General features: G+C 40.1%; 1 protein-coding gene across 1 annotated transcript in view; it reads left to right on the forward strand.

The window, feature by feature from the left end:
* The first annotated feature begins 6,071 nt into the window (after positions 1-6,071).
* Positions 6,072-27,175, forward strand: part of LOC311154611 (transmembrane protein 263-like) — a 201,884-nt gene continuing 180,780 nt past the window's right edge. Inside the window, exons 1-2 of the mRNA XM_084207260.1 lie at positions 6,072-6,208; positions 19,134-19,224. Of these exons, the coding sequence (XP_084063386.1) occupies positions 6,203-6,208; positions 19,134-19,224 (97 nt within the window). The 5' untranslated portion in view covers positions 6,072-6,202. The remainder of the gene's footprint in view (positions 6,209-19,133; positions 19,225-27,175) is intronic.

Genomic DNA, 27,175 nt, shown 5'->3' on the forward strand with positions numbered 1-27,175 from the left:
AATGAAGATTTCCGTCACTTTTTAGGCTGGATTTTGCAATTAATGTCATTTGAATTTTAATTTTGGAAACGTATAAATATAGATGCTTTCACAGTTTATTTGGTATGAAGGGATTTCAAATCTTGTTAGTTTATTTTTCTCAGTGATTCAAAGTTAACCATATACTGCATGAACAAGCTGTCTACCTTTATTACATTTTAAATCTAAACTAAAATTAGTATCTTCTTCATTCTCAAAAAACATGAATTATAATTAAAAATAATTCTGTCTTCAGGCAAAATAGAATTCTTGACCAATTTGAGAGTTAAATAGATGTGGTATATGATGTATTCCTATTGTACCGAAACAAAAGATAAATCCTATGGAAATTGGTGAGAATTTTGTATGACCTCAATGATGAAGTCCTAAATTTAATGTTTGAATGTTCCTATAACTATTATCTAATGAGCAGGAGATACAACCATTATAGTTATGCTTCTATAATGGCTCTTACTTTATCATTTATGCCATCCTGGTAGTGTAGCATTTTCTACCTATTGTTTGCAGGGATGTGCATGATAGAAGATGTAGGTGAAAAATCAAGCTCTAAGAATCCTTGGTTGTCAACAATGTGCCCTTTTTTTACAACCATTTTGGACAAAATCTCACTAGAAGATGCCATCATCTGTTGGTGGAAGTGCTTGTCCATTTAATAGAAGCCTCATGAAACCCCTCCTGCCATAATGAAATAGAAACCCATGCTTTCTTGGTGCTCTGAGAACAAGCAGACCCTGTCGACATCAGCGACTCCTCATATCATCTTCAGTGTATTTATTTTGTTGTCATGTAACAGGTTGGGAGAGGCTCTGTCACAGGCATTAAACAGCTTGCCTCATTTAACAATGCTCTTTCAAAGAACTATAAAGAAAAACAACAAAGAACAAAAAATAATAAGCCAAGCTGATGTTTGGAGTTCAGGATTTTACACAACTGAGCTAAAAGCATTTGCATTTAGAGAACTGGGCAGTCTAATCACAGCTCTACAAGGCAATGGGTAAGTGCTCTATCTCTGTAAGAAGGATCTTTAATAGGGACTTGAAATGGATTTTAGATAAAACTTTGCCAATAAGAGGGATATATAGTCACAAAATGTGCCTGATACATGAGGAGTGTAACACATTTTTATTTTATCACAGATACATCAAAATCTCTTCCTTCCATTATAGGGGGATACAATAGAAATTAAAGGTACTATAGAAAATAATCTTACCCCTTGCAGCTGAGCGAATTATTAGAGATTAGGAACAGGCCTGACTTCAACAGGCCTCAGCTGTAGCCAACAAGAAGAAGAGTGTTACAAAAGAGTGGATTGGTTGGTTGAGGGGGAATTGGAGTCAGTTGGCTACTGCAAGAAGGTGGAAGAATCAGTGCTTAGAGGAGCTGCCTATGGGAACCATCAAGGAGGTATGAAACTCTATCAATATGGAACCTTTGCAATATAGTGACAATAGAAACTTTGTAATATAATAACAACATTGTGTGAGCAACACCTAGCTGTTATATGCACAAAGCAATATGCCAAATCCAGTTATAACTTATTTCAGAAACTACTAACAAATCTCCTATTGTTACCATCCCCTAACAAGGCATTTAGGAGTATGCTGACTACTTGTCTACACTTGATTCCATTCCTTTTCTTGATACCTCTCCTGTTTTATGATAAAAAGACTTCCTGTTGTCCAGGGGGAACTGTAGCTTATCTTTATTTCATGCAATACCAAGCCATTATTCTGCATTTAATCATACCTGTACACTTTGCACCTAATGCTAAAATGCCATGTGAAATACTGAAATTTGCACAGAGGAAAAAAATCCTGCTGCATATGAGCTTTTGGCATGTCAAATTCCTCAGCTTGTGTACCACAGGCCCTTCACAGGAGAGGGCAGGTGGAAACCTGGGGACCTCTGAATGGTGCTTTCTACAACTCTGAATCTGATGATGCAGCCAAAACACAAGAATGTCTATGCTTTTCTTGTTATACCATTAGGATTTAAGGGTGTTTGAAAATGAATAGGAACTCCTTGAAAGGAGTCAGTTCCTGAATTAGGCTGTTACCAGTCCAGGATGTAGGAGGCTAAATGATGTTCCTTGCTCTGCCACAAATGTTTTCTGTGGCAGCTGATACCTCATTTAGATTCTAGTGTAGGGTGATGTTTATGCAACTGACTGCTGTGGTTGTATAGCTTCCTTTGGTTCAGTTACCTTTGTGCCTTTAGCTGAACTTTGTGCCAGAGAGAATTTTATTAATTCTCTGCTGGAGTTGGAATATTCTCTGATATCTACAGTATAGCTACCCAGTGCAGCAAGTGCCTCCCTACCTTGCAGGGATGTTGTAGATGTGAAGTTAGGAAAGAGAGAGTATCAAATGTTGTTGTACTGACAGCTATAGAGGCCTGTAAAGATACAAAGTAAGGGTAGGTCTCAATACAGAAGTCCTTCACCAAGATGCAGCCTTAGCAAAAGTAATGCTTGTGTCTTTGCAAAATTGTGGCTAATTTGTTTGTTGGGTCTTCTTGGAATTCTTGAAAAGGCCAGCGGCAAATTTATTTGCTCAAGGTAAGGGAATTTTTTTTTCATCTGCAGCAGAGATGTCGGGAGGAGTTATAAAAGCTCCAGTCATTACTAACCAGCAGCTTTATTGTCTGGAAATAATTTCCTTTCTAGCAGGACCCTTTAACATGAGCCAACTACTACCACCATACTGTGATCACCTGTTTCAATGAATTATTAGTGTGTATTATTTTCCTGTCTTAGACCACCTGGCACTTGCATTTCTTTTTGCAGCATTATGCTTTTTAACAGCAGGCAATGATAAGGCTGCTCAAATGTCACACAGGGCAAGAATAGGACTTAAGAACGTAGGGATGAAAAAATGGAGGTAAACTGGGGTAACAAAGCAGGGCCATTCTGCTTGATGATGGCAGCCACCTGCACTCAGGTGAAATTGAACCTTGCAGCAGTCTAATTTAGTATCAATTATCTCTGTTTTAATGTTTCTGTCCACCTGAGTGCTGTAAAACCATCATTAGTTATCTCAGCCTTTTCAAATGTATCTAAGGGAAAGCTCTGTCATTGTAGGGGTGTGAATTTGGGACTTCAGTTGTTGATATGGTTCTTATCTCTGAGCCAGTGTGTGTTATCAGGATAGGCAAAAAGTGCAGAAATCTTATCTCCTAAAGTTAGTAGACATGAAACTGTTAGTCATTTTGCACCTGAAGATCAGGCTTTCTAGTCTACACAGAAAAAAAAATATACCTGAACATCACTCTTCCACGTATTCACCCCTACACAAAACATGGTAACTTCTAAAAAACTGTCTTTCTTTTTCTAATGAGTAGTTTGGGAATGTACTGTTACCAAATCTAGGTAGACAAATCTCCCCTGTTGGACTACACTTCTTGAAGGCTGGGAGAGGAATTTCTCCATGAAAAGACATCACTTTTAATTTGCAAAAAGTGGACTTTATGGAAGCATATACATTAGCCTTTTTGCTTCAGTAGAGACAGACTTTGGAGGTGAATCTCACCACACCAGGACTGGAGTGCATTAAATGGACTAAATCCTTTTGGATGGAACTAAGTAATAATTTTGGTGCTGCTGAAATAGTTTCACAAATAAAGTTCTTTCTGTGCTTGGCACAAAGTAAACAAATTGCTTTCTCATTCTTTGCCCCCACCCCCCTCATCCCTTATTTGTCTATCATTCAGAATATTCTGACTTTTCAGCTGCATCATTCTTGAACTCTTCTGCAGACATTGTAAACATTGCAACCTAAAGTAAACTTATTTATAATATTGCACTTCAATCTATTTTATTTTATGGGCTTAGGAACTTGCTGAGAAAAAAAATATGTTCATCTGAAATTCACTATTTTAAATAGTGAACTAGAATGAATCATTTAACCTGGCTGAGGGAAAGATATTTTTCTCTTTAACCCTTTATGCTTTAGGGAATATTATTTTATTGTTAATCAGGCTATAATTAACATGTTAAACTCAACGCCAATTTTATATAATCTTCTTTCTACCCACCAAAATATGGATTTGCATTACACAATTAAAAATTTAATATAATTCTACCGATACTACTGACAAGAGTATTTTATATAAGTTTTATTTGTTTTGAAGGAAGGACTTACATTCTGGTTATATTACTGTTAGTTTCATCTATCTAATATAGATGCACACACATATATGTGCAGATCTGTAGAAATTAGTGTGATATTTGAAACGTTCACTGAATTCACTGGTTTCCACTTCTGCTCTTCTGAAAAGATTCACATGCTTGTGGAGTATCTTTATATTTGCATAAGAAATTATAAATTCTGCTATGAGAGTGTGCCAGGAAAGGGCTGCAGAATACTTCCTGTAAGAAGTGATGCAGATAATTATGTAAGGCATGGATTTGTTGTGAAAAGCAAAGGAAATTAATCTTTTTAATTGTCAGCCTGTGTGAGGTGAGGGAATGACTTTGTTTGGTGTCTTTCAAGAGTTTCCTTTTTAACTGAAAAATGGAAACTGGTCTTATGCTACCACTGCAAGGAGGCTCTGCAATTAGAAATGACAGGATGGGACAAACAAAAAATTAACTGTGTGCTGACAGAAGGTATTCCTAGACTTTAAGCGAGGTAGTTGTTCCTTTTATGGTTTCTGACTACATAGGGTCGTCCACTGTATTCCAGAATCCCTTAAAAGACATATATATGTGCCTAGGGTGCTTCTTTAGAGAAGAACTTGCAACATTTCTTATTCCAGAAGTTAAAAAATGGAACAAAAGCAGGATTTCCTCTTTTGGATTCAACCACTTGTTGAGTTAGTTATATTCTCTACATATTAATTCAACCTCATATGTAGAATAATATTAAATCAGGGAAAAATGAACTCTTAAATCACCATCATTCACTTAATGTAGTTTTCTCTCCCTATTTCAGGAATCATAACTTCAAACCACTCTTTTTGTTTTCCTTTGTCTGGCTTTCCTCATTGCACCAAACCATCCACTAGCAGAACATGCTTCTACCCGTGTGTGTGGTTGTGCTCAGTGATAGTTTTAAAGCAATACACAAGAAATAAAACTTTAGACGCCAAAGATGATGTCCAGGCTCTTCTATCTCTGCCACCAAACTGCAGTTCCTGGTGTGAAGCAGCAGCATGCTCACAGCCCCCATCCTGCGGGCTGGAGCCACGCTCCCTTGGCTGAGGATAGTGGGAGGAGAGGGCTCGGAAGCCCCACGTCCCCGTGGGCACCCAGCTCGCTACCGGGATCCTTGTTTCCTTGTTCGGATGGTGAGGGGTCCTGAGGAGCAGCTGAGGGACGTGGGGATGTTTAGCCTGGAGAAAAGGAGGCTCAGGGTGACCTTTCTCCACAACTCCCTGAGCAAAGGCTGTCTCCAGCTGGGGGTTGGTCCCTTCTCCCAGGTAACAAGTGACAAGATGATAGGACATGGACTCAAGCTAGACCAGGGGAGGTTTAGGTTGGACACTAAGAGGAATTTCTTTAGAATAAGGGTGGTTAGACACCGGAATGGATTGACAAGGGAGGTGGTGGAGCAGCTGTCCTTGGAATTAAGACTGGATGTGGCATTTAGTGGGGGTGCTTACGTTAGACTCAGTGATATCATAGATCTTTTCCAACCTAATTGATTCAGTTTGATTCTGTGAATGCCAGCAAGCCTGTAGCGAGGGCAGCGCTGGGAGAACTGGCTCCTCATCTTGGCCAAACCAATGCTGCTTCCATGTTTGACTTAAGGCTGAGTCAATTCATCTTCCTTCGCTGCATTCCCAGCAGTTTACACTGGAAACTGGAAGGGGCCTGCATGTACCACAGGTGAAGCCCTTCGCCTGCTGTGTCAGGCAGGGTGTTGCCTGGCGGGTGTCTCGGTGCGGGCTGCGCGGAGCCCTGGCTCCGCTGTGAGGCGCCGGCTCCGGGCCCCCCTCAGCATCACCGAGCCCCCCGCCAACATGGCGCCCCTGACCCCCGCGCTTCCTCTTCCGGCCGGGTTGCCATGGCGCTGCCCCCCGGCCCAGCCTCCCCCCGCCCGCCGGTGTGTGTTTACATCGGGCAGGAGGAGCCGGAGCCCCAGCGCCGGGGGAGACGGGCACGCAGCCGCCGGCCGCTCGCCCTCCCTCCATCCCCGCCGGGCGGTGCTCCGGGAGACGCGGCATGAAGGTGATGCTGGCGGCTGTCCCCGAGGCGGGGGGTTCGGCTGGGCCGCGGGGGGGCGGGGGCCGGGCCCGGCGGTAACCGGTGGCGGGAGGTGGTGGCGGCCGTGCGCGCTCGTAACCAAGTACACAACTTCCAGAAGCTTCCAACTTCGCGGGGGATGCGGTGTCGCTTCTTGGGTCCGTCTCCCTGGAAAGAATCCCCCCTTCTCTCCGTGAAAACCCGGCTCGTTTCCTACGGTGCTGAGACGGGAAGGGAATAGCGTGGGAGCCGGGGGAGGCTGCCTGGCCCCGCTGCCCTTCTAGCCTGGTGTCTCCACGGGGAAGTTGCCCTCCTTCCCCGGGCATCTTCCCTCATCCACAGCATCCCGTGGGCGGTTCCGCTCCCCGGCCGCCGTGGGGTTCGTGCCTTGGTGTGCGGCCGGGCTGCTCCGGTGCTCACCTGTGCTGCTGCTCCCGCAGGCCCTTCCCTAAGCCTGGCGGAGATCGTCGCCCTTCTCCGTAGTTTGCTGTGGAAAACTGTTAGGATAGGGAATGTCTAACCTGAGCCGGCTAGTGGTGTGGGTGCTGAGGCTGGCTGACTATAGAAGTAGTAATATATGACACTCAGATGTCAGGTTGCATCTTCTGTTGTGTTGGTTCGGAGTCAGTAATGCTGTTGTATTACTTTTTCTTCACTTTATGTTGTCATATCTCTTTAATTTTCAGATATGACTTTTAAAGGTGGTTTCTCTCAATAATCAGTCAAACTTGAGGCACACCAGGTATTCCCTGTCTCCTGAATTTGTCTAGCAGTAAAATAAAAAAATGTATTAGCTAGGTTGTAAGATCTTTGAGGCAGAAACTGTATAGGTCTGTAACAATCCTGGTGGAGAAATTTGGCTCAGGCCTTCCTCCAAGTCATTGTGTGTTAGAAGTTCATCAGCTTGCGCAGGTGTTGGGTTCTGGGAAGTGCATCTGTGGCAGTCACTGGGCTTAACAATTGTGTCTGGGCACCAGGGACTCTTAACAATAATATCTGTACAGCTGGTGGGTGAAAGAAAAGGGGCAGCCTTTGCATATATACAATAAATATATGTAAAAAGAACGTGTCCTTCTATGCAGTGTATATTTTGTGCATTTGTACAAAGTCTGATAGTAAAATGTGTATGTTTTTCTTTCTCTCTGGGTGTTTCTTAGTTCTAATAGTGTAGGACAATAAAATATATTTATTGAGAACGTTATTGATAAACAGCACTATGGCTTGGGGTAATTTGTTGACTTACACTGTAAAACAAAAACCTCAGAGTGCTGTCTGAACAGTACATCCAGTTTGAGGTCAAAACTAAAAAGATTTCCTTCAGCTTCTGTTTTATTGCTGCTTATTCTTGCTAAGACTATTACTTCTGCTGAATTCCTCTTTTGCCCCACTAGAGTGGGGAAAGCTCATGGCTATTTAAGATGAGCTCATTCAAAAATAGAACAAAATGTGAGTGGAATGACTACAAGGAAAATGACTGTGTTTGGGGGGAAAGTTGCCTGTTTGTTTTTAACCAATTTTTCAGGTATAAATGCTGTGTAGAGCTTTTCAGTATGAAAGGGTTCACTTTTTTTCTCAGAGTGGGTAATTTCTTTCAGTGCACATTTCTTTCCATGTGTGCCACCTTTTGCTGTAGGAGTTGCTTCAAGTTTCTTCTAGGTAAGATCATTGCAGATGCGTGATTTACATTCTTAAGCTGAGGGTGGGAATAATTATCTTTTCATTTAACAAGTGGAATGCATTGAAATATGCAGTATTTTCACCCCTTTAAAAGGGTGAGAAAAGGAGAAGTGAAGGGAAGGAACTGGTGTCTGTGTGGTGTGAGTTGGATCTGAATCCCTTTTATGGGCCTGCTTATGAGTAGTTCAGTGTGACTTTAAAGCAAATAAGTTTAAGGTTTTGATCATTGCAGGGAAGACATCAAAACAAAGCTTTTCAAAAGTCATTGCGTCTGTTTCTCCCCTAATTATTGTTACGTCTTGGGAAATACATTTGAGTTTGTGTGTTTCTGGTTGGTTTTGATGCTGAGCTCATTGATGCTGGTTCGAATGTTGCTGAGAAGGCAGAGCAGTCAAAAGAAAACACGTTAATGCTAGTGTGTATCAAAATGGTCTGCCTACTTAGGGAAGGGAAGAAGCAGGCAAAAGGGAGCAAGTGGTGACATCAGGGGATGTTGTCTGCTGTAGAAGTGATCCTTTCAGGATCCATTACTAATGCTGATCATTACTGAGGAAACTGAAGCCTGATGTAGTTTATTTTTAAAGCAATCACTTAATAAGTATCCTGTTGAAAATGTAGAGTGGAGTAAAGTATATGGCAAAGCAATGCATTAACACTTGGTGTTAAAGCTGGACTGGATTCAGGATAGTCTTTATGTGTACTTTATTTCTGTTCCCGTGTCTTTTGAGCTGTGTCTGTGCTGAAGGATGGCGTCTCTGGGCTCTTCCAGGCTATGCAAAGTACAACACTGGTTAAATCCCTTTTCCTGCTTTATAGGACAGGAGTGAGAGACAAGCAGCTCAGATTGTGCCAGGAAGTGGACCTTTTCTGTGTGTAGTAATAAGTGATACCTTTTGAATGTATCAGTAAAGTTTGCTTCCCTTCAAGGGCAGATTGTCCTGATGGCAAGGAAATACACCTTTTCAGGCTGCATTAGGAGCCTGGGCAACGTTCCTGTTCTGTGGGGAGGGCAGTTCCATTTATTAGGGCAGTGGGGAGATAGGCAGGGATTTGGTTATCAGTCAGCTGCTAATTTCTATCCTACAACATAGTATCTTTCTAGTATTCATCTCTTGTGGTTAAATGGATTTCTCAAGTCTTAGGCAGCACTGGAGGAGGTTCTTGTGCCCTTGCTAACAGAAGCTCTTCCTGCTGTATCTTCAATGAGTGAATGAGTTGAGGCATTAGGATAGTTTCTGGTATGGTTCTGCTCTGGTGACTGCTGCTGTCACTGGGCTAACCTAAATCCAAAATCAGAGAAATGAAAGGCATTGAGAGTGGCAGGTCATATTGAAGTTCTTGTTTGTGAAGTAAGCTCATGATGTGATTTAAGTAGCTGGTCCACTCTTTATGGAAAGGATTCTTCAAAGTAGAATGAGAGCTTGTGGTGCTTTGGCATGTGCTCACAGTTAAGTTATATAGTTTGGGATATGACAAGTGTCATAAATGTGACATTTTACTTTGAGAAACTTAAAGCTATATTTAAGAGAAAGAATGTGAACTTACTGCCTATAGTTCTCTTTTTCTGACTGTCTGTGATAATGAGTGTTGACAGATAAATTTTAGAGATCAGAATAAGGCAAGATATTTTGAAGATGCAGTATCAAATTTATGGAAAGCTTAAGTAAATATTTTTCTTGCTTGTGTTTACAGACAGCTCTATTCCTTAAGGATGTCGTGGGTTGTCCTGTCAAAATGATATATATGTAATCTTTTTTTTTTACATATGTCCAATCTTGTTTAGCAGGCCTCTTTATAGTTGAAATGAAAAGTGCTTGGGAAAGGAACAGCTTATAAAAATAAGAGACAAGAGTTATTGCTTTCTATGGAGTATATAGTAATATTTTGTTTTCCTAGCATGTAGTCCTAAATATGGTCTAGGAATGAGGAGGAGTGTGAATGTAAGTGATGGAGTAAAAGTTACATAAAGGTACATAGAATATAGAGTACATATTCTGTAGATAATTTTGATTGAAATATTTGCCTGTGATTGGTCACATCTGTTTTTCTTTATTGCTGAACTGCCTTACAAACCTTGTAGTGGTTTTCTTTTCCAATATTTCAGCTGAATTTCAGAGAGATGGGAAAGGGTTGCATAGCTTTGAAGTTCTGGGCAAAGGTATATTCTTACGTAGCTGGGACAAATAGTAGAGCTCTTCAGTTTCTTCAAAAGAATGTTCTGATTGAACTTAGCAGGTGTCACATAAGTGGCTTGTGCTGGTGTTAGTAAATCTTAGTCTTAATATGTCTGCAGAGCTGCTCAGGGTCTACTGCAATTCTTGGGCTTTGATTCATTCTAAAAACATTTTTGAGGGAGAACCTTTGCACCTCACAGATCTTCAAAGTAGAAGGCAGCAGTTACCAAAAGTATTGCTTGCTGAATGAATTCTTACTAGTGTGTTGCTTGTGTTCATAGTGATGAAGTGTTTTTTCCATCCAATGGCTGTCTGGTTAGTGAGTGTGGTAACTCTGGTTGGACTCTTGTATGCAGCAAGTTGTGACCTTTCTTACTACTTCATGGAGGGAGTTTGGGAGAAAAAGAGCTCTCTATGGAGCCTGAAATAAAGGGGGTGTTACTGCTGGCAGTGCTTCCGGCAGTCAAGTTTTGACTGTGCAGGCTAGGTGTGAAATTGCAGGGCTCAGTACCAGAAGATGTAGCTTTTGTTCTGTAGAGTTAGTAAATATTTTATCTGAAATGTTTCTTCTTTAAAGTACTACAGTAAGTGCATAGAATGACAAGCAATACTGATCTTGAAAAGCTCTGATGTGAGTCAAAACTCATTTGTAAGGAAGGAAATATTTAACTGCCTAGCCATGAACAGAATAAATTTAAAAGTTGTGTGATAAATAAATCATAATACAATCTCCTAGCTAATTACCAAATGCAGAAAATGCATTTTGAAATGCCTAATGAAATAAGGATGGGAGTAAGTTCTGTTCTGAATAATATATTTTATATTTATCCTCAATTTCTAGCATCTAAAATTACTTTTGAATGTTTTGAAACAACTTTTTAACCTCAAATAGATTTACAGGGTTTTTTTTAGTAAAATTTTTTAAAAGAAAATGAAGTTTTTTGGCAAGATGACTTGTGTTTTAAACTCTTGCAGTGATGTCTCTTGTGACTCTTTTGGGAGAGAATGCTCATATTTTTCAAGCTGTATATATGCTGATGTACTTTGAATTAAAGTCTTATAATAAAAATTCTGATGTTCTAGCTGTAAAAGCTCTTGAAAATTACTTAAATTTCAGCTTGTTAAAGCTAAAACAGTAGTAGTGAACTTTTAAGGAAATAAATGAATGGAAATTGAGTCATATGAAACCATAGTTATAGAATTCTGCTTAATGCATCTTTCCATGAGGTTTTTTTTGGTTGCTGTTGTTGTATTTATTGTGGCCCTACTGAGGATAGTGAAAAGGTGATTACATTATCAGTCTCTAGCATGGTTGAGAAAATCTTAATGACCTTTGTCATATATGCCTATATTATTAGGCAAAGGACTTCTCATTTTTCAGACAAATTTCTCATGCTGTCTGCAGCTCCCTAGAGTGATACTTCCACCTCTTGTTAGGAAAATGGAGAATATTCTTTATGTAGAGTGCATTATCTCATTTGTTCAGACAGACTAAAACTGGCATTAATTACTAATTCTGTCTGTCAAGGACCAAGCTGGAAAAGTACATTTATAGTGTGTTATAGTATAGTTACAATATGTTATAATGTAGTATAGTATGTTAGTCATTCTCTTTGGGCCAGGTCAGTACATTACCAAATGAAATGTGATTTGCTTGGTTTAGATTTTGAAAACCACTCTTACATTCTTTCTGTGCTAACATTGATTTAGTAGGTAAAATCTAGATGGAAAATATGTGGTTGATCAAGACAAAATTCAATACAATAATTAATTCAAAATACAGAACTGTCTGGTCTGCCGCTGAGCAGACTGTATTGGCTGTTTGTTGTATAAATGGTGCTATCTATCCATACAAAACATGAACATGGAAAGTGTAAACCATCAGTTTACTGGCTTGCTGAATGGAGAATAGACTGTGGCGTCATTAGTACTCTTGAAAATTTATTTATGCCAAATAAACCCTAATTTGGATTTCTGACAGTACAAAGTTGTTTTATTGCTGTGAAAATAGGATTTGACTGTTCTGCTGAGAATAGAACTCAATCTTAACTTGGCATTTGCAACATTAAATCATGCTCTCATTGCTTCTCTCCACCAGTCGTGTTGTCAAGACAAAATTAAGTGTTAAAATTTTAGCCTCCCTAATGTGTTTGTCCAAACATGGAAGAGAACAAGTAATCTAAGTAACTTTTCTATTCTTTGTTACAGTGTTCTTTGAACAAAGTGCTACAATTTTACACTACTGTCATCCTCAGCACTTCTATTTCTGTACCTTCCTTTAGTGTTCCAGGGGATTTATAACTGCAAGTCAAATTCCCCTTGGGCTGAAACCTGGCACAGAAGCTCTCATTATAAGTGAACTTCGTTTTGCAAAATTAAAAGCAAAGCATCCATCAAGAGGCTTTCTTAAACATAGAGGAAAGCCAAATAAAAAAAGAAAGTTTATGGATGCAGATCAATTTTATTCCCTCTGCAGGAAAAATCCGACTGACATTGGAAATCCCAAAAGTGTGGATGTGCAATCAATAATGATGGCAGATTCAATGGAATGTTCCTATTGCATTTAGAAAACTTTAAATTAAAGTCTTAATTCCTTAATGCGCTGAAAATTCATTGCTGAAGTAAAAGCTGCAGCTGCAAACTGCCTAACAAAAGTGCAGCGATAGTTGTAAACTTGTTCCAGTGTCTGAGCAGCAGAGAATAAGGAGATGGTTGGGTGGTTATGTGCTTCAGCTGAAGTACCTGTAAGTCCTCAGCTCCCTGGAAAAGGTTGTCATCATGTTGAACTACCTACCTAGCGGTTGGTTGTTTAATTTTTATTTTACTTTAAGCAACAGCCTCCTCTTTTTTTCTGTAGGAATTGAGACCTTATGTAATTTTGTAAAAAGCAGAAAGGGCATTGTGAGCCACAAGCCATTTTCAGATATGGAAGATGGAACAATTTAATTTGTTTAAACGTGAAATATCCAAGATAAGTTCTGAGAAACTTTATAACAGTGACTGGATAGAAGAGACATCCCACATTAACAGTGTCATTAATGATGTCATTTTAGGAAAGCCTGATGAAGGTCGGTTTCATTGTTACTGGATCTGACAAGACCTTTGGCATCTGCGAACATTCAGCCCAGTCATAGCATGTATCATCTCTCACGCATTTGGAGAAAGTGAAGTTGGGATGAGAAGAGCTGGGGTTTTGATTTTGTGGTCTTAGGAAGGGGCTAAGTATGCTAATGTGTCGGAAACTGTGGGTTTTAGTCTTGTGGATTTGAAATAAGTATTCTTTAAACCTGATCCTAAATAGCCAATGCTTTCACTGGGATACTTTGGCATCCCAAAGCACTTAACAAACTGTCCTGTGTTTGGGGATTACCTCACTTGTTTCTCCACACAGAAAGAAACACTGACTCTTGTCATTCTTTAGGGGTGCATCCGATCTTTATGATTATCACTTGACATATATTTGATGCTGTATAAAGAAGGCATTGGCTTTGTGCTGGGAAGCTTACAAGTGAAATCAAAGATGTGGAGGTATGAAGCCTGGGCTGCCACGAATTTTCCTCTGCTTAATTGCTTTATTGGACTTGTGCCTACATAGAATGCCAGGTCTGAAAGTCACTGTTAGGCAGGACAGAGGACATGTGATTTATGCTGGCAGTTGAGGATTTACATAGAAAGAAGCAAGTCTGACCTTCTGGCTCTCAAGGAAACGCTTTAGGAGGAATGAGGCAGTTTCTTACGATGGAAGAAGTAAGATTCTCGGCTCAAGTCCAGAATGTAAATGAATGAAGAATAATTTCAGAAAGGAGAAACTGGAATAAAGTGTTTAGAAGCAAGAGTGGGAATACGAAGGTTTAGATCAGGAAATAAATACCATTTTCACTTGAAAATGCACAGGGAAAGTAGTGGCTAAAGCTGCAGATTTTAGAATTATTTCTAAAGCGTAGTCTCAGAACGGAGAGAGTAAACTGCTGCTGAATCCATGACAAGCTTTATATTCCTCCAGTTTCTGTTCTGAAAGGGGAAAATGATTACTTATAAGTTTGAGTATAAGGGAGAAGAGTATTTGCATGGCATATTTCCTTCTGGTTCTGTTTATGGTTGGGGATTAAAAAATTTTTTTTGTCTTTTGTGAGTAGAGTAGGAATGGCGAGAAGGAGCAGATTTGTAAGATACATGGTTCTCTGAAGGAAATTTGAAGCTATTTGTCCCAAACTTGTTCAATTTTATTAATAATTTTTCACAAGATGTATATAAATATTTTAAAATTTGATTGCCCTCCCTCATAGTTGCCCATCTTGGACTTTGTTTTGGAGTTTTGTATTTTGCTGCTCATTAACAAAATGAATTCCTGACTCAGTGAACAGTCAATTGACAGACTTCAGTTTAAGATTATATACCATAATTAATATAATGCTAAGTACAAAAATAGAGTCTAAAAGGCCTAAAAGTGGTGGTGGTGCGGGTAGGATTTTTTGGTTGCTTTGAGATGACTCTTTAGAAAGCTGAGCCATATTGGGGCATTTGCCGTGACAGTCTCATGTTGGTATTGACTTATGAGCAAAATGAGCTGACACTGATCGTTTGGTGGTGGGATTGCTCCTGTACTGTGTGGGTGTTTTGAGTACTTATTACTCTGCTGAGATTGAGGTAGTATGGTTTTTTTTGTGATTGAGCATGCTGGTATCACTTGTTAGTACAAATGTGGTGATAAATGCTGCTCTTGGTTTCAGTGTCATAAACATAACTCTGTACCTTGTGGAAAATGCTGACCCTGACTGCATAGGAACTTGCTTTCTGTCATGCATGCATTTACTACAGCACTTGTGAAATGTACAGCCTTTAAATATACTGAAAATCTGAGTGTATAGCTGAACTTCTGGTCAGGATTATTCTCAAAATATTGCATCCTGTGGAAGACCATGAGGTATACTCTGAAATGCTTGTATGCAATTTGTCACATTTGTTTAGTTCAGTACTGGCAGCCCTCTCTATCCATGAATACATAGCCTTCTATGAAACACATTATAAATCCACAAACACTAGTTTGCCAGGTCACAGCAGTCCATAGCATTTGGGTTAAGCTGCATTGTAAGGTCAGTAGTCATGCAGTGTGATCAGAACAAGGGATTGTATATCTCTTAGTTGTATGTGAGAATTCCTATAGGATTTTGCTCTTGATCTTTTTCATTTGCTGAGTTCATACAAAGCTTTTCAGCTTCCTTAAGAGTTCATTGAAACTGTTGGCAGGGACAGAGTGAGCTACCTTGAAATCTCACGTCTTTAACTTCATTTTGGAAGGGTGGGTGTTGCCTCTGCTTGAGTTTATTTGTTCAGCTTGGAGATGGTGTTAAAATATGACACAAAAGTTGCCACTAAGCCTTAATGGTGCTCCTACTCAAGTACTCATCAAGGAATTGTATGAAGTGCTTGCTTGTTGAGGGCAGGGACTGTCTTTGAAGAGCTAAGAGGTTTTTCTTAGTTATATATTCTTAGGCTCTGTGCCATAACCTAACTTTCTGTAATAATACCTATTTAAGTTTGTGCTTCTCCAGTGGTTCTAGTGAGGAATGGAAACTCATTCCCAATTTAAGAGGCTATACAAACCCTAAATAATCGGAAGAATATTGTACAGTAATATCTGCTGATGTTTCTGAACTGTTGATACACCTTCCTGCATCCCAGATGCTCCTGAGGGTGTGTCAACGCAGCAGCAACCTGTGTACATTCCTTCTGCCACCACTGCAGCTCCAAAGGCTTATTGTTGAACCTGCAAGCCAATAACTTACACAGTTGTGTGCATCCCATTCCCCTACTTGTCTGTCGTGGATCCTTAAGAATGAAAAAAGAAGATTCAACTGATGCCTCATTCTTGAAATGATAGTGTTAAAAGAAGGGTTGAGACAAAGTTGTTGGACTCAACCTTAGCATAGTTACAAACCTTCTCAGAAGATAATTTCCTGGATTGGTTTTTTTTTTTTTTTTTGATTGCTATAAATGACTGTGCTGCTAGAACTGTAGATATGGTAAATGTTCATTACCAAGCTGGCAGCAGGTCCAGTGAATTGAACTCAGCAGATGTAACTAAAAAAGCAATGGACATGCTAACATAAGAAAAAAAAAGCTATTGTAAAGAAACTTTGTAATCTTGTTAATGACCCTTGTCAGTGTTTGAGCCTTAAATATTACTGATATACTGATACTGATAAGTATGATAAACTGATGTTTACAAGACTGCTTTCAGAAGCTCCCTGTGTCATGTCCATGCTTCAGTTTAGACTGTTTTCCTTTTTTGACATTAAATTGAGAAAAAAAAAAAAATAGGTTTTTTGTTTGGCAAGAATTCTCAAAACCATACAAGAAATGTATGCCAAATGCAGTTAAAATATGCTGTGTTATGATTAAGTGGTTTTGAGTAGTGAAAAAAAATCCTCAAAAATTCTGGTAATTTCTTTTAGATATTCAGCATGTTGTGTAGGAGCAGTAGTCTTGGATTGATCATTTTTCTTCTGTAGTATTCCAGTAGCAAGTGTTAAAAGTTTTGAATTGGAGGGAAATTGGTGATGGCAAACAGCATCTCAGCCATGGACTTCGTGGTGGTCTGTAATGGGCTCTGTTTTTCTCGCAGCTGGATTTGTTGATGCTAGCTTAAGTTGACCTTCAGCTAAGATAAATCTTTGTTTTGGAGTAAGTGTTGTCAGTGATATCCACCCTACTGGAGCATTGTATTGCTAGTAAACACCAAGCAGTAGTAGTTCATATGTGAGGACAAAAAAACCATAATGCCACCACTCACTTTGGGTAGCATTTTGCATCCTCATCGTATTTATGTATATGACAGCTGTAATCCAAAGGAGCACCACTTATCATGGACTGTCATTGAGAGAAGCTACTGACCAGGTTTGTCTCTTAAGAAATTGAGAATACTGACTATCCTGAAGAAGGGAAGACAAAGCTTTTCTTGCTGGCTTTTCCTTAGTCCCTGGAAGTTGGATTGTCTCCTTGAGCAGCATTTAGCTAGTATGTGCAGATGGCTCTTACTTGTTTTAAGAAATTAAAGTAATTTTATTGCTGTAAACCAGAAAGTACAGGCACAGGATTCACATTCAAGGCCCCTTCTAGTTTAGGAGTTCCATAGTTGTGGTTCAGAATGTTTCCAAGGCACATATTGGTGCCTCATATCTTACATGTCCACATGTTTTATATGAAAAATAGATCTTCTGATCTGGTATACTGCTGTAGCCTCATCTTCCCTTTTTCTCTTCTCTCCATGGCACTGATGGGTAGGAAGGAATTGTCAATTCACATATTGCCAGTTGGTGTAGAAAGTTACTCAAATACATACTTTATATTCAACTTGTTGCTCTTACCCAGAATTATTGACATGTTCTTAAAATCTGGACCACACTATTTAGCTGAAGTGAGGAGATGGTTAGATCTTGATGTTGATTACTGGCTTCTGGGATTATTTTTTTTAATTGGACTGAGACAACTTAACTACTTTCCCTTCTGTACCATGTGGTAAACACTGCCTTCCCTTTCTGGGATGGCTAATACAAGGCATGACTTAATGTAAGAACTCCTCACTGACCAAAGCTGGGCAATGTTGGTATTGAGCGTGTTTAAGCAAGGAGAAATAGGTAAATAGCCTAGGTAAAACTTGCATAGTCACAGAGTGCAGGTTCTGACCCTGGCACCATCACAGTAGACCTGCACACTTCACATGGGTGGTCTCTTTTTCCCCTGCTGTAAAACATCTGAAAAGTATGGTGGTACTTTTTGTTTTAATGTCCATTTGGTTGAAAAAAGTGGAGAATGGATGAAAATGTGAGCTACTTGTGCAAAGGATGGAATATGACAAGTGTGTTACTTTTCATAATGTGCAAATTGAGGAAAGAAAGTAGCCAATGCTGCTGAGGGTAACCTCTCAGTCACAGGGCTTGGAAAGAATGAAATGAAATTAAATACTGCAGCTTTAGGGCCATGAGCCCCTTTTCTTCCTCACTTAAAATAATAACATTTTGCAAGCTGTTGATGTACCAGCTGTACTTCTGTAACATTCCAGCTGCGTATGTTAGTACACATTTTCAGATAGTTCAGTCATGTTTTCAAAGTGCACAAAAGCTTCATTTCCTAATGACTGCTAAGTTTGTCATTTTACTCTTCACTGTACTAACATTGCAAAGAAAATTAGTTGTTTTTTTTTTTAAAGAAGCCCTCTAGCTATGCCTAGTGTTTACCCTTCTGTAACTTAAAAAAAAAGCTAAGTTGGGTGGAAGAACATGGTGGGATTTTTTTCCTCTGATAGTTTGAAACTGAAAAAGCAACTACACTTTTATAGCTCCACATGTCATGAAAATACTGTGTATGTAAAGTGAGTTCAGCTGCCAATCTTTTAACTCTGCTCATGTCCTTTCAGCAGTAATATTGCAGGCTCTTTACAGGATCAAGAAGGTTGGAACATGGAAATGCAAAACCTGGGAGGGTAGTCCAGTAGTTTTTCAGGAATGGTTAGTTTGGCATATTACACTTGGATGCATAAATGGATGTATCGCGCTTATAGGGGAAAACTCCACGGTCAGTGGACCTGCATAGATTGTAAACCAGTTTGCTTTGTTTTCCTTTGAAACAAGTGGCATTTCAGAGTCTAGTCTTGATAAAACAAATAAGTTTTTTTTCCTGAAAATTCCAGTTGATGGTGGGTCTGCTGCTATCCTTGATAAATGGAAATTTTAATGTATTACTGCATTATGTGTTTTGGAAATAGTAATTTAGAAATTGTGCTTTACTGGTTTTCAGGCAATTAAGAAATTAAGATCCTTGTAAGTTTGTGTGCTGTCTTGAAAAGTCATTTAATTTTCTTTTTTTTTTCCAAATTTTTTTAATGTTTCCCCTTTCTGTAATTTGACTGCAAACAGATCTCCCAGCTATTTCTTTCTCATCAGCTAAAGTGAGCTTCTTGTGTCCTTACTGGCTGGCATATTCTCTAGTCCTGTAACCATTTTTGTGGTTCCTGTCTGAACTTTCTGCAATTTACCTCCTCTTGCTATTCTGTTCTGCAGGGCCCTAGCTTAGAAACACAGATGGTGGATGATGAAACTGAGACTACAAGTGAAGAATTGCCTCCTCATCTGCGGGAAGAGCCTCCCGAAGGTACAGTGCTGGCACTCAATATAAACTCTGTGCAATCAATTGAAGAAAATGTTCTGGCCAAGAAGTCTGATTTATCTGTCTGACTTGAACCTGTATCTGCCTGTTTTCTGAGAGGGATAAAGCTTTGTCAGAGCTGACAGTTTAGCCAACCTCCCAGCCAGAGGTCTAGCCAGCCCCTAAGCCTTCTTTTGCATTCAAAGGAAGGCTTTACCCACTGAGGTGCAGACACAGTTCTGCATTCTCTTTAACAATATGGCTTCTGATTAAAATTGTCCTGCTTGATCATCCTGTCTTCAGGCTTAGGAATAAAATGCTGCCTCTACTGTCTTGTTTGTGATGTTTTGAGTCTTCATTAGGGGAGACATCCTAAGCAGTCCTCTTTTCTCTCTTTACCCCTCTCTGCAACTTCCTACTATTGAAATTGTCCCCAGCAGAGACTTGTCAAAGTTAGGTATTCTAGTGATTTTGTTTCTTTTCACTGTCTCTCTTGGAAGCCAGTTTAGCCATCTGAGGAGGAGGCAATGAGATGCTGTCCGTCAGCAGGAGGCTCAAAGATGCCAATTTTAATTAAAAACCTTATTTGCAATGACATGCCCTGGATTTATACAGGGAACAGATTTTTTTTCCCCCACTGTGCAAAAGTCACAGGCATTGAATATATGCAGCAAAATAGGTATTGCTTTCTTTTGAATAAAAGCTGCTAACATTGCTGCAAGTGATAACACACCCTGAGCTTTGTCTTCAGTTCATTGGCTTCTAAAACACAATCACTCATCATCACTGTGGATGGCTTAAACAGCCCAGAGAGTGCTGAGCTCCTTATTAGCAACTTGCTGTTAAAATATCATGACATGTCTCTGGGAAACATAAATGTGTTTTATATTTTTCCTTTAAGAGAAAAAGATGCTGATACAGCATTTATACTGACAGCCATTCTTAAAGAGAATATGAGCCAAGTGGATGGTTTTAGGAAGTTGCTGTTCCCATCCCTTTTTGTTGAGTATTCTGTTGAAGTTTTCTTATTAAGTTGTAATTTCTTGTTCTGCTGTTTCATATACCTTGTGTTGGTAATTACAGTATATAGAGGTAAGTGAAAGGTAGGTTTCTTTTGTAACTCTTATAAAGCCAGAAGGAAATAAATGTGGAGGATGTTGTGATTATTCTATAAACACATGGAGGATATAATATTAATATTGCCTTCCCCTCCTTTCTTTGTAAGCAATGCCAAGTCAGCATGTAATGACAGTTCATTGAAGTAAGAATTCTGGTCACTAGCTGAAGCTGATGATTACATGAGCCTGGAGACTATATCCTGGAATGTAAAACCCATCTTGTCTCATCAGTTTATCAGGAATAGGTTTAGATTTTGGACTGTGGCTTTTACTTGTATAATCAAAAGAGCTTTTTTCAATGTGGCTCAGTATTTTTGCAAACTAACTTTTTGAAATGAAAGGAAGTTCTGCCTGCAACCTTGTGAGTTTGAATGACAATGAAATGTGTTGGTGTTAATATTCTACTTCTGTGACTTATTGAATGGTCTGGGAGAAGTATGTGGTCTGGATATACCCACTTTGCTGGTGTGAGGAAAAAGAACTGTAGCTGATTTGATTAAGCAGTGATACAGTAGATAAAGTCTGAGCTCAGTATCTACGTTATGAATTTACAATTACCTCAAGAGTACCAGAATAGGAGGGATATTGAGAGCACATCTGAAACTAGAGTCTACTTGGCAGAAGTGGAACATTTGTCCTGAAGGAGAGCAATCAGGATTATGCTGAATTTATAGCTGACTTTGGATATTGGTGGAGTTGAGTAACAGAAGAATTCCTTAGAAGTTGCTGTCTACCAATATAGACTTACCGAAAGTCCTATAAAGAACATGTAGTTGCAGAAAAAATTGTAAATACCTCATGAAAAAAAAAGAACTCTGAAGTTCTTTGACTTAAATAACATTCAGAGTGCTATCTTATCTTTGCTGCTCTTCAGATTTCTTGTTTCTTCTGACAGCACTTTCCTAGTTAAATCAGATGCTTTGCAATACACAAAAAAGTGTTCTTGTGACTACTGCAGTCTTGTTTCCTGGGATCTATGAATTGGAGACCATGTCTGCTTGCTTCTGGTAATGAGTGCATAAGGGATGGAAGGTTCTCCAGAGACTCTCTGTCTAGCACAATCCATTTTTTCCCCAGATTGCATCATAGTAACTTCATTTCCCATCTTGCACAGCATATCTACTGCCTTTCCAAAAGGAGGGGAATTGGACACACTGTTCTATGTATGTATTGCAATAAAATAGAACTTTTCCCTTCATGGATTGTCATATTTCTAAACAGTGCTGCACAGTGGCCATGTACAAATAATGGGACAATTTTACATGTCCATCATGTGCATAACTAAATGGAGTCAGTGTATATGTGGGTAACAACTGGTATGGAATAGCAGACGTTGGTCCCAAGTGCAGTGTGGCAGCCTGGCAGCATTTGCAGCGAGAGAAATGCCAAGACAGAAGCTGGTATCTGTGTGTCACCTGAATCTGATTGTTTTGTCTGCTGTTAAATTTAACTTTTTTTTGTATTTAACTAAGTCAACAGAGTAAATGAGTTAGAAGGACGGCTCCTGCCGGATCCCGTGCATGGTTATTAGATGCCACAAGGGGCTTTTTGCTCGGTGGCGAGGTCGCGTTCCCAGGGCGGCGCTGCTGCGCGGTGCCCGCCGTGAGGAGCGGCCGCGGCGGCCGCGCGGGGGCGCTGCAGGCCCGGCCATGCCGCGGCCGGCCCGCCTTCCGGGCAGCGCTCGCACGTCCCCGCCGTCGGGAGAAAGTGCTCAAAGCTATTCACTCCTGTCCCCTGAGCTGCCTTGTGGTGTCACAAGGGAAGCTCCCACACTCTGCTGCAAGAAGGCTGTTTATGCCTAACGATACTTTACCTCTTGACATCGTGATCCATCTGCCAAATTCACGTTTTCTTTTTTTTAATTCTCCCTTCATCTTTAGTATCTCTATAATCCTTGTGACATACTTTTTTTTTGCCCTCATTTGAAAGGCAGGCGCAGGGGAGCAGTAGCAATTAGCATCTGGAGTGCTGGTGTGCTTAGCGCGCTTCACAGAGCAGGCTGCGTGGGGCAGGTTTACCATCGGCAGCCGGTGAAGGGCAGTGGGCTCTGCAGAGGGACGCACTGCTCTAAATGGAATGAACTGCTTCCTTCTTTGCAAGAAATTCACCGTGGCTTATCTGTGCTGCCACACGTCTGAGCTACTTTCATGTAGATTGTGTGTGATCTTGAATGTTAAATGGAAGTGTGATTGCAGTGAGAGAACTAGATTTAGTTACTCAAGTACAGCAACACCTTGCTGTATCTGTTGCTTCTTTATTCTCCACTTCAGAGTTCTGTTGCTGATCATTTAATCCAGTGCGCTGTTAATTGATATGATCACTTCACTGTTCTGTCCTTTTCCATTGAATTAATCAAGGAAAGGGATAGCAATGAAATCTGGTGATTAAATCTTCTGTGATGTTCTCCATTAGGAAATGCCACTGCCTTCTTTGCTGCATATATCTCCCATTTATTACATTAATTTTTGTGGTAAAAGTAGTTTTACTCTGTCAAACTGCTAAAAACTACACATTTCAGGAGTGTTTACTTTGTTGATATCGGGGCATGGCTATGGTTTGTTTTGGCTGTGCATTACTAAGTAGTACTGCATGTACTAAAGCTCATTTCAAGGTGGTATGGTCTAGTTGCAAAGCCATGCCACTGGTTAACAGTGGTAGTCCCTCTGGGAGTTTACAAAGCAGTGCTTTCTTCCATGGCCTTTAAGTACTAAGCATGAAGTTTTTATCAGCCAACCTACTATGATCAGTTTGGCAATAAGCCTGAGTCTTGTGTCTGAACCGTCTGCTACCTCTTCTGTAGTTTTCAGACCAGCAGAGATGTTCCTTCCTCATTGTAGACAGATTGGGCCTTGTGAAGTAAAGTTTTATTAAAAGCAATTGGTCTTAGTAGCTCCATAGTATATAAGAGATCTTGGGAAATTTCCTTTCCAAATAACTGTGGTGTTCTTAATTCAAATTGTTTTACACTTGCTGTGGGTAAAGAATACACAGAGATAGTTACTGTAAATCAGATGATTTGCAAGAGTTTAAAACATAGAATCTTGTGTGAGCCTTATAATCTTCCTCCATGGAGGCATGTAGTCTTTGCTGTTTTATATCTTCTGTAGGATAAATCTATATTGCATACTTCTGTAGGAAGTTTTAGGACTCCTTATCCACAGTTTGAGAATCAACAATCCAAAGAATCTGGGAGTTTTGTGGATTGCTCATTCAGGATTGAGCTCTGAGACCAGCATCTGACCAGCTTAGATCTGTATGGATCCAACTAAATAAAGTACAGTTGTGTTTTGGTTGAGGTACTACTATCCATTTGAAATGCCTGAAATTAATTAAACTGTTAACTTCATGTTGGTGTATTCCCTTGTAGGAATATGACAGGTTATTGAAACCAGCAGTTGCCAGAGGAACATGCCTTTTCAGGCATCTCATCTGTGATGAGACCTTCAGTTGAAGTCTATGATATAGGTGTTTAATTTCAAAAAGGTATATGCCTATAAACAGATCCAGTTTTGATGAATGGGTGGCACTTTTCCAATTATTGTTGGGCCAAATGTCTGCTGCAACAATTGCCATACCAAGATCTAAATGATGCAAACTTTATCTGTACTGTTTTGCATTTTCTTATTGCAAGTAATATTTTGTATGTCTGTTTCCCAACTCTGCTCATATCCAAAGAACCTCAAAGAAATGACCTTGGAAAATGAGACAGTTAATAGCAGTTCAATTTCCTTTCAGTATCAAGCTTTCTGCTAAATTAGGTTGCCTTTTGTGGTGTAAAGTAACTTAACAAAGTTGCCTGTGCGTGTTAGTGTCGTGTATTACATACTTAGGTAAGTATGTGTGTACGTAGTCTACCAGACCAGTATCTTGAGGTTCTGTGAAGCTGGCAGATGCAGAGCTGTGGTATCTCCTAAGCCCTCCTCTACTTTCCTGAGTCAAACCACTCTCTTCAGTGTGCTGTCTCATAATGTCCCACAGTCAAATCCTTCCACAGAGGACCTATTTAAATGATCTGCTTTTTTTTTCTGATTGCAGTCAGCCTCGATTGACCTCTGCAGTTCTGTGGTCGTGTAACAAAAGCAAAAGACTGGGAAAGGGACAGCTATAATCTATCCCAGCAGTGTGGCCTGGCAGCCAGAAGGGCCAACAATGCCCTGGGGTGCATCAGGGACAGCATCACGAACCAGGCAAGGGAGGGGACTGTCCCATTCTGTTCTGGCACAACCCAAGTTCTATGTGCAGTTTTGGGCACCACAATGTAAGAAAGACATTTAACTATTAGAGAGTGTCCAAAGGAGGGCCATGAGAATGATGAAGGGCCTGGAGGTAAGCCATATGAAGGGAGGCTGAGGTCACTTGGTTCCTTCAGCTTGGAGAAGAGAAGACTGAGGGGAGATGTCATCACAGGCTGCAGCTTCATTGTGGGGGAAGGGGCAGACACTGAATCAGGGGAAGTTTGCATTGGGTATGGAAAAGGTACTTCCCCCAGAGCATGGCTGGGCACTGGAACAGGCTCCCCAGAGAAGTCATCCCCGCACCAAGCCTGACAGAGTTCAAGAGGTGTCTGAACAGTGCTCTCAGGCGCATGGTGTGATTCTTGAGGTTGTCCTGTGCAGGACCAGGAGCTGGATGGACTTTGATGATCTTTGTGTCCCTTCCAACTCAGGATATTCTATGATGCTTAACTCAACTGTTGACTTAGTCTGTGGCTCTGATCAAGTAGTTTGGCCTTCCTTGAACCACAGTATTATTTGTGTATGAAACAGAAATTACTATTCTTATTTATAAATGAGGATGGTGAAAAAGCAAACTGTAAGTTTTTGGGCTTTTATAGGTGGCAGATACTTGAAAATTGAATCAGAAATTGTGATCCTAATGTATAAATAATACAACACTTTGCCTGATACATAACTTATCCATTTCTCTTTTTTTTTTCCATCTTTTTGAGTCCTCAAAAAGGTGATTGGACTTGTCAGATAACCTTAAATAGAAAGGCAGGTTTCTTAAAAAGCAGAAAAAGAAATTAGCAGTGAGGCTGTCTGTTCTTTGGAACTGGGACTTTATGTACCTGGCATGTCCTCTCATCTGTAAAAGCATTTTCTGAGCTACTCCTGTAAATGCCCTGAGGCTGAAGAGCAAAGTTTCAGTATCATCTGTCTCTAAGGCAGGATTCCTTGCAGCCATGCTCTTCTGTTGGCCAAACCAGTTCTTGTTTCTGCAAAAGAAATGGCCTGTAGTGTCAGCTCAGCCTTGTGCACAAAGTCTGGCTTAGTATTTCTGTTAGATTATAAAACATTTTCATATCCATCAAAAATTCTGATGTGTTTCTATTAAATTTATCATAATCATTTTAGTAGACCTGGGGCTCTTCTTTAAGTTCTCCATTGGCTATATTGGCTTACTCATGCTTTATTTAATTTTGTTCTCTGGGGGAAATTGACAATCTGAAATGTGATTAATAAACAGTGTCGGTGTGTACCCCTTTCTCCTTCTCTCAGACCCCACCCATCTGTATTCCTGTTGGTGTATGCTTGGTGCGGACAACAGGCATCTTCCATTCAGCAGCTATGTTACATTGTCTTCTACAGATAGCATGAAAGCTATTTTAAATTGTTTTTATCCCACTTCTCCCTATGTGCTATCCTCTCCACTATTTTCATATGGTTTAATGAGAGGTTCCTTTGACAGCTCAGCATCCCTTTTTTCTAGCCTATGCCATGCCCTGCAAATCATTCTGTCACTAAGTGTTGTTATGTGTGCACAGCATATGCTGTTAAGGGCAGCATAAATAGCCTCCAAGTGCCTGGTGGATTGCAGAAGAAAGGTTCTCATAACTTAAGTGTGGGAAACCTCTTATCAGTGGATCTTGTTAATACATTGATATTGTGAAGTGGGTGAGTAGCCATCTGGTTTTCCCTGAGGGTCTTTGCCCATAGGATGGGGCAACAGTAGTTTTACCATTTGCCTGGAGACAGTAGCTGTAAGAAAAGTGTGATATCCAGATGAAAAGATACTTCAGTGTGAAAGGTCAGTGGGAAGCCTCTGTCAGAAGATACATCTTGGTCAATTGCTAGTGAATGTGGTTTTTTCTGGCAATAGAGGTTTGTACTGTGTATCTTATTACTGGGCTGAAGTGGCAAACATTTGTCACTGGTTTTATACTGGTTAGAGATATATGAAATGGTGTAAAAGAATATATGTTCTTTTACTATGTATGTTTTATTTAGGGGGGCAAATACATTAACATAAAGATACAGATAATTGTTCTTAAAGAAATGTTGTGGTTTAACCCGAGTCAGCAGCCAAGGCCTGCACAGCTGCTCGCTGACTCACTCACTCACCCATCAGTGGACTTGCAGAGGTCAGTGGACTTGCAGGGGGAATCGGAAGGATAAAAGTTAGAAAACTCACATGTTGAGATAAAGACAGTTTAATAAGGAAAACAAAAGCTGTGCATGCTAGCAAAGCAAAAAACGGAATTATTTTACTGCTTCCAGTGGGCAGATGCTCACCTATTCCCAGGAGAGCAGGGCCTTAGGAAGACAAATATGATCACTGCCAAAATCCCCCACTTCCTTTTTCTTCCCCGCATTTTATATGCTGAGCATGATGCCATATGGTCTAGAATATCCCTTTGGTCCACTGGGGTCACCTGTCCTGGCTGTGTCCTCTCAACCTCCCATGCACCCCCAGTCCCCTCACCGCTGTGGCAGTATGAAAACCAGAAAATACTTTGGCTTTTCTGTATAAGTCCTGCTTAGCAATAATAAAAACATCTCTATATTATCATCACTGTGTTCAGCACAAATCCAGAACATAGGCTCATACCAGCTGCTGTG

Source organism: Fringilla coelebs, assembly GCF_963513975.1.
Source record: "Fringilla coelebs genome assembly, chromosome: 6".
NCBI classification, from domain to species: Eukaryota; Metazoa; Chordata; class Aves; order Passeriformes; family Fringillidae; genus Fringilla; species Fringilla coelebs.